The 8837-nt window shown below is 35.1% G+C and overlaps 1 protein-coding gene across 1 annotated transcript in view; it reads right to left on the bottom strand.

Moving 5' to 3' along the window:
- LOC106871947 (nuclear distribution protein nudE homolog 1) overlaps nucleotides 1–8831 on the bottom strand; it is a 63221-nt gene extending 54390 nt beyond the window's left edge. Inside the window, exon 1 of the mRNA XM_014918725.2 lies at nucleotides 8603–8831. Within this exon, the coding sequence (XP_014774211.2) occupies nucleotides 8603–8691 (89 nt within the window). The 5' untranslated portion in view covers nucleotides 8692–8831. The remainder of the gene's footprint in view (nucleotides 1–8602) is intronic.
- Between the last annotated feature and the right edge of the window lie 6 nt (nucleotides 8832–8837).

Below are 8837 nucleotides of genomic sequence, written 5' to 3'. Positions count from 1 at the left end.
ATATATATATATATATATAGGGTCATCCTACAAATAATGTAGTTTTTTTCAATTGCACAAATTAAAAGTTGGAGGGGGATGGGATAAACTACCAGCATGAACTCGCTATAAAAGCAGGTAGTAATTTTACCTTGACTTATTCATTGTGCAAGTTTAGAAGAGTGCAATTCGATTTTAACAGCTATTTTTTCAAACCTACAATGGAAGTGACAAAGGAGCATATTCAGCATATTTGGCTTTATGAATTCAATAAAGGAAACAATGCAATGGAAACTGTGAGGAATATTAATGCAGTATATGGGGATCAGGCAATAAGCATAAGCCAGAGTCAACAGTGGTTCCAGGAATTCTGAACCAGAAACTACAGCCTAGAAGACAAGTCGGATCTTTTTTAAAACGGGGGCCACATTTTTCATTAACGAAACACTTTGAAACTTGGAACACTGGTAGAATGTGTCATATAAAACATCTTTTTCTCTTAGTCTTCTTAAAAAAAAAAGAAATCCATAAGTTATTCCATGTTAAAGTTGTCGTATTTCTGTAATTTCAACCAATCACTGACGTCCATTCAGCCGATATACATTAAGTGCCGACTACATAAACAAATGATTCTGAAACAATTAACCCTAACTCTAACCCTAGGGTTAAAGCAAATTTAAAATGAAAAAAGCAAATAAAACGAAGGTATGGAGATTAAATACACTTAACTCTGCTTAATCAGCCAAAGGGGTAAATATAAACAACTGAATACTTGTCAGTGATTGGTTGAAATTATCGAAATAAGACAATTTTTTTACATGAAATAAATTCGAATACAAAAATATTTTTCTGTTCTATAACACAAAATAGATAAGTATACGAAGTTTGAAAGTCTTTCCGTACCAAAAACACTACGTAAAACATTAATGAAAAATGTGGCCCCCGTTTTAAAAAAGATCCCCAACAGAACAGCCTGCTCGTGAAATCAAAAAGATCTTTTTTTACATTTTAAAATTATGTGGAATCAAAAAGAGAGGAGCATAGCTGTGAAAATATGCTTGTATTCTGCCTGTATAGTTGCAAAACATAAATGAAAAATGTGGCCCCCGTTTTAAAATAGATCCGACAAGTCTCATTCTGGAAGATCTGTAGAGCTACCCTGGGGCCACGTATTTACCACATAGTCATTGCCTGTGCCTACTACTCATACCTTTTCCTTTTTCAGCAAAACAAAAAGGTGCAATTTCAAATACTTATGAAAATAAACAATGACAAATGTCATTGTCCCTCGGAAAAAAAAAAAAAAAAAAAAAAAAAAAAAATCAACCTATTCTAAAACATAAAACAAGTAGAACAAGTTTATTTGTCATGAAAATGGCAACTCTCCACTCTCACAGCTGCAACTTTATAAAAAGTTGCTGTATGAATACTTGTTAAAAAAGGCAGAGCTGAGAAAATAGTGACTGTGATGATAGTACAAGCTGCCTTTTTAAACAGCAATAGGTTAGTGGGTCTGTTTTGGTTAGGAGCACAGTTTTTTTTTTTCTTTCATAGTTGCTATGACCTCAATGCACAACAGTGACAGATCAATCATGTAAATATGCTACACCCATCGATCAGCTGGTAGTCGTCAATAATTTCACAATTGTTGTGTCTACAGGCTGTACACAAACACAATCATTTACAATTTTAATATCTTCGTAAACCAGGTCAACCCTACTCATGTATTTGAGCGAACGTCATGGCACAAAGATATCTTCATCAAATGAAGCTTTCTAAATATGTCCACCCCAACTCCTTATCCCACCCTTTCTTTTTGCTAGTACTTGTTACCTCAATAATTAACCCTTTAGTATTCAAATTCCTGTCAAATGTAATGCTTATTTATTCACATTGATATGAATTAGTTGTGCATTACCTTGTAGCTTTGAGAATTCAATGACGTGATTGCTTATTTTTAACATACTATTGTAGAGTAAGTGTGAGAGGTCAGATCTGGCCAGTTTGAAAATAAAACAGGTAGATTATTCTGGCCGGCTATGGCCAGTTTAAATGCTATCGGGTTAAGGAATTAAAATATGTGATGCCCTTTTAAAAGACAGTTTGAGAGATTTGCCTACTACAACCACTGTGTTCATTACAATTTAATTTTTATAAGACAGCAAATTAGTAAATTCACAGAAAAATAGATTTGAAACATAAATTACAGAAACCTGGAGTTTAATTCGTAGCAACACACTGTGGCACTTGCCAATATAGTAACTAAAGGGATACAGATACACGTTTGGTAGAAATTCACAGAGCCCAGGAAGGAATCAATAAAACCGACAACCTCTAGCTGTCTGTGGCCAAGTTAAGGATATCAATTTAGCAAGAAAGAAAATCTAATAAATAAATTATACACACCCATGCATACATATGTACTGCATATAGGTGTATGCATGGGCAAGTGGTTAAGAAGTTAACTTTGCAACCACATGATTTCAGGTTCAATTCTACTTCATAACACCTTAGCGAAGTGTCTACAAATGGCTTGTGAATGAATTTGGCAGAAGAAAACTGCATGGGAACCTGTCTGTGTGTGTGTGTGTGTGTGTGTGTGTGTTCCCCATCATTGCTTGACAACCAGTGCTGGTTTGTTTATTATGTCTGTAACTTAGTGGTTCAGCAAAAGGGACCAATAGAATAAGTATCAGACTTTTAAAATTTTGTCAATTTGTTCAACAAAACTGTCAAGGCAGTATATCAGTATGGTTGCAATGCAATGACTGAAACAGGTAAAAGATAAAAGAGAAAAAAACTGGTGGTAAAAATGACATCATAAAAGATAGTTTCAAAAGAATACATAATCTTCTGTCAGCTTTCATTTAAGGGACATACAACATGTCTTAAAGAATATTATTTACTTTATCTTTGCATTCAATTAGTTAATACCTATCTGTACATGTACTTCCTTAACTAATCTGAAAGATGAATGAACAGTATAGGGTTGCTTATTCTTGAAAATGAATTGTTACTATGGGTATACATTTAATACACATAAAATAAATAGAGGAATTCAAAATTCTTAAAATTTAATATAAACCAGCTAACAAGCAAGGTCAGTCGAGCTTCTTAAATGCACCCCACTCATTAATCTCTTCACCGGTTCACAGCTACAGCTCAGTAATTGCTATATAGCTGGTCACAAGCCCTGTAGCTTGTACTTTCAGCCCCAAGACTCCCAAGAAATTGAACTTGCTGTATGTGGACAACTGAACAGGATTACTGCTATTTTGTACCATATTTAGGACAATGTATATTCTCTCATCTTTTGATAATGATACTTTTCTAAAATATATAGAACAAGATATATCAAAAGATATTCAACACAAAATAGCAAAGAGATCATTAAAAATATACACAAGCATAATTGTAACAAAACACAAGGTGGTATCAAAGAGTTCCAGGAATAGTTAGGTTTAATAAAAAAAAAGTAACTTATTTACCTAAGTTTTAACATCTTCAAAAATAGTCACCTTGTACAGCAATACAACAGTCCCAGCATTCCCGCACTCTAGGAATCTGGCCTGGAAGACATTTTCCATAAGCAAATCAAAGACCTTCTACAATTCACTCTGGGTCTCTACAATGATGTTAAAATGGTGACCTTTGAGCAGCTTTTTCATCTTGGGGAAGAGATGGAAATCTGCAGGTGGTAAATCTGGTGAATAAGGTAGGCGTGGAAGCGATACTCTTTACTTGTTTCAGTAATTTGACTGCGGCCATGCTGGAGCACTGCCTTTTCGTCAAGCAATACCGTGTTTTTGGCGAGAAACTTTCAAGTGAGGAGAGCTCAGTGACAAGGTGCATTGTCATCAAGAAGAATCCAGTTCGCATTCCACAGATCTGGTTGCTTTCACCGAATGTCAAAACATCACAGTAGAACTCTCAATTGATGGTCTGGCCCTGGGGGACGAATTCTTAATGCACAATACCACATTTTCAGGGGTGACACTCATGGCAGGTCTTCCAGTGATGTTCTTCCACTTTCCAAGTACCCGTGCCACTCGAAACATTGCGTACAACCCATCGCCTCATTGCCATAAGCTTGCCACAGCATGCTCAATACCTCTGTAGCAGACTTCCTAAGTTTAACACAAGATTTCACATTAGCTCTTTGTACCTGTCCATGACAATATCGCAGACTAAAGCATGCAGTGAACACAAAAACACAAATTTAACAATTTGCAAAGTAAACAATGATGTCACTTGACACACTGCCCCATGAAGGTCACTGCTAGATCTCACTGCACACACAACCTTGTGCTGCCATCTGTTGGCACACTACAGAAGTAGTTCGGGAACTTTATGATGCTACCTCATAGAAAATGAAAATTTGATATCATTTAAGTGCTAAAAGGACTTCTGAATCACTACATATATTTGTATATGTATACACACAAACACAAACACACATCCATCCATTTAGCCATACTAGTATGGGCTAGACAGATACTTATTGATACATTATGTTAGAACCTTCCTGATGAGGACAAATGAGTGTGTTTTGCAAGATTCATGTCAAATCATGAACTGAAACATAATTGAACTGACACCTGTCCGTTTCTCTCACTATTATAGCCTTTCACCATCCGACACAAGATCACCTCCTCCAATGCCCCCACCCCAACTGAAAGTTTTTTTTGTTTTTTATCATTAGAAGTATAGAATTGCATACACAGAAAAGAAAGAAAAAAGATTTCATGAATGGAACTAAGTTTCAACAATGAGTATTCCAGTTGTTTGATCACTATATATTCATTGAATATATAGTAAAGGATAGTTACAACTTAAACGGAATTCTTAGATAGATTCAGCGTGACCCAGTGTGAGAATCTTAGCGTTTTGTATTACAAGTTTTGTCCATCTGTCAGGTTTTCATAGTTCCTACTTAACCAATTTAACTCAAAAGCGTGGGTTAGGTTGTGGTTAAGGTGAATAACACTTGACCAAGAGACCACAGGATGTGATCGAACCTGCAGTATCAAACTTGCGTGAAACCAGTCGAGGCAACCTGCAGGACTTTCTGCGTGGCACGCCAAATGAAAAATTACCTTTAAATTTTTCAATAGTGCGGCCTGCTTCTCGAAAAAGAATGCCCAAGCCTCATTAGACTGTGCTTGTGTTCATAAACGTCATCCATGATGAAACCGAACCGGCTAGAACATCATAATGGAAGCGCAAACAAAATAAAACAGATAAACAGAATAAAAGTAAAATTAATTTTCTCTTTGTTTAACTGTAATTAACAATTAGAAATAATGCAAATCTAATCATACAAGAGTTAAAAATTATAAAAATATGTTCAATGTAGACTAGTAAGTAGACATTAAATAGTTTATTACGTTTTTCACAGCCGGAGGATGATGATGTAGGCATGTTAGTTTGTTATGTGAAACGAGGAGGAAGCAAATAGGCGATTTTGACTACAGGCGATTCAGAATACAACCAGCTTAGCATATAACGGAAAGGAGTGATGGGAAAGATGAAGAGGAAATACTTAAAGAGTCAGTCCTACACACATACCAATATATTGAAAAAAAAAAAGAAAATTTGAAAGCTGCTGCTGATTACGATGGTAAAGATGGGAGAAAAGATGAATGATGGATTTCTAATATTACATCCGTTTTGAGCGTCTCATTTGTTTATATTACGTTAAGTGCTAGTTAAAGGTCTCAGACAGCAGCTGATTCCATGATAAAGGTTGTAAGAATATATCCATATACATGCGCAACAAGGCAAAACAGAGCCATCACAATAGACAAGACCGTTAAGCCTCATCACCAAACGACAACTGATTGAAAAGGGGGTCAGGAGGAGGACATATTTGGGAGAAATGGGTCAATGTATGGGTGGAGCAACACAGCTTCCTCGCACATACAGCCTCACCCAAGATCCTATCATGACGTAATAAACAACTGTTGGTTGTCTGCTGTCAATTTCACCAAAAGACAAGAATGGAGAGAAGAAAAGCAAAAAGGAAGATACTATTACGTATCCTCTTCAAACACTTATAATAACTGCTTAAAATCTGGTGAGAGATGGAGGTGCGGCCTACTCTTTCCCTCCAAATATACAAACCAACTCTCACAATCGTAAATTCGATAGCGCACGTGTCTGCGTGTGCGTTCAAGGATATGTCTGGGCACAGAGAGTGACCAATGGGCTCGCATCCATAAAGGGCTTAGCCCCACGAACGATCGTCAGACTGAAGTCGAAGGCATTATATACATATATATATATATATATATATATATATATATATATATATATATATGGACAAGCGGAAGAAAAGCTCGCCTAAGATGTTTAGTGGGAGTTGTAGGTATTATTTAAAAGAGTGATTCAGTTTCGAAATACTTCAAGTAGCACGGAAACTGAATCAAACTGTTTTGAATAATAATAATAATTATTATTATATATCGCCGAGTTTTGAAATAAACACAGTAGCTACTTTTACTTGTTGAAAATTTAAGATCGTCGCCTCTCTTCGTTACATGGGGGGAGGGAATTTGAAATGATTTATAAATAAACTTTAATTCATTTCCGTTTTTTTTTTATTTCTTTTTCCACGAAAATAATCTGCTCTACATGAACCCGAAAAATTTTGAGAAAAAAAAAACCACCACACACGCACAGTTACAACTATTCTAGTACCACACTGGAATATATTTTCACATGTTTTATATATATTGGGAAAATAAAAGAGAAAACACGATTAAAATAATTATCATAGGAATTGTCAAGCTATGAGTAATTGCAGTTCACGATAATGCACATTCAATGATATTACGGATGTACATACAAATACATACATTCCACAGGCAAATATACCTTATTACGAGTCTAATATTTTGAATTATATATATATAATTCCCCTAATTATAAGGAAATAGAGCTATTTTAGTTTTCGAATGACTGGAGAAAATATATTAGCTTGTATGAGTGTGTGAGTATAATAATTATACATACATATATATATATATACATTTATATATATATATGCGCGCGCACGCACACAGACTAACTGCACATTGGAAGAGATATATATGCATCGTACAATTGATCTTGAGTATGTATGTATTTTTTAACCCTAGGTCACTATCATGGAGCTGAATCAAGTACGTTCCAGCTATGACCTCGCCATTTCAAGACTGCATCTAGAACAACATCATTGGGCATTCTTTCGTAAATGTGTCCCTCAAAATATGTATATGTATATATAATATATCGCTAACCACTGCACACACTTTTTTTCTCTCCCTGTTTCTTTCTGTGTTCTTTTCTGTGGAAGAGCGTAGGCTCGAAACGTTAAAGACTTCTTCAATTCCCGAGCGTTATACTAATACATCTATTTGTTTTCTACACCGCCTGTCTTCGTCTGTGGTTTTTTGTGAATTCTCCCTATATATATATATATATATGTATATATATATACATATATATATATATATATATTCAAGCCCGTAGATTCCTTTCCTGTTTTGCGAACGAAGTCCGGTGGAAATATGAAAGAACGAAAGTAAAACTACACCAACAATATATTCAATGAGATAAGATTTTTTCTCAGCAAACTCCACCCAAACAACCCCGCCTCCCTCTCTCTTTATTATACACATCAGAGATTAATCTTTCAATAAACGAGGGTTTACATATGCATCGTCACGCACACACACAGGCATGCATAAATAAATATTACAAGCAATATACATGTGAATATATTTCTAACACTATACGTGTGTGTGCGTGTTTATGTATTACACGTACACAGGCAATGTTTCGGAATAAGTACATGACGTCAGTTATGAGTAAGTGTTTTACTCTTCAGTTCAGTTGTGCAGATGAAAGAATGTTACACTCACTCATGACTTTTACCGAAAGATTGCCCATACACAATATATACGCGTGTATGTACACATATATGTGTGTGTGTATATGTATATATATATATATATATATATATACATATATCTATATTATATATATATATATATATATATATAGACACACACATACATATATACACAATATACACACATACGGACTGTCACTCATCGTTCCTACCTGTTTATATATATGAAGTCGTTTATTATACAAATATACACACACAACCAAATCTCCAACGTCTTGAAAATTATATAGAAATTTTAAAATAAAAATTGGAATTCCCATGATTAGAATACCTTTGAAGTATTTGCCAGTGAGAACTTGCTTTGGATAGACACCACTCGTCCACAAGCGACACTTCGATACGATTGATTGATAGATTTAAAATATGTTTTCTTTTAATACATAGCATAAAAATAAGGACTACCTACAGAATAAAGCACTCAATACATGTATAGTCTAATATTTGTAATAATTTGACAGTAACATTTGGGCGAGCTTTGGCAAAACCCAAAACACCTAACTTTGAAGGTTTCTCTATCCAGTTTGTTGCAAAGTTTAAATGCACAACTGACGAAAGTTCGAGATTATTACTCTTTTTCTTGTTTCGGTCATTTGACTGCGGCCATGCTGGAGCACCACCTATATACATTATACACACACATGAAAAAGAGAAATTTCAAACAAAACTTACTCTCTCTGCGTCTCCTCCGCTTTCGTCCGCCAGTACTTCACCTCATCTTCATGCGAGGCAAACCTTACATTTGAATCGAGAACATCCATCGTGAAGTCCTGAGTTTTGTTGAGAGGGTCAGATGAAAACCCTCCCCTTGTAATTAAAAGACAGTAACAATAAGGCTTTCTTTCAGCCCTCAAAGACTTATTATTATATTATATTATACACGGTGTATGCTGTTTATAATATTTAT

This window comes from Octopus bimaculoides, chromosome 8 (genome assembly GCF_001194135.2).
Source record: "Octopus bimaculoides isolate UCB-OBI-ISO-001 chromosome 8, ASM119413v2, whole genome shotgun sequence".
Taxonomy (NCBI): domain Eukaryota; kingdom Metazoa; phylum Mollusca; class Cephalopoda; order Octopoda; family Octopodidae; genus Octopus; species Octopus bimaculoides.
The sequence above is the reverse complement of the archived record's forward strand: the minus strand, read 5'-3'. Positions and strand labels throughout refer to the sequence as shown.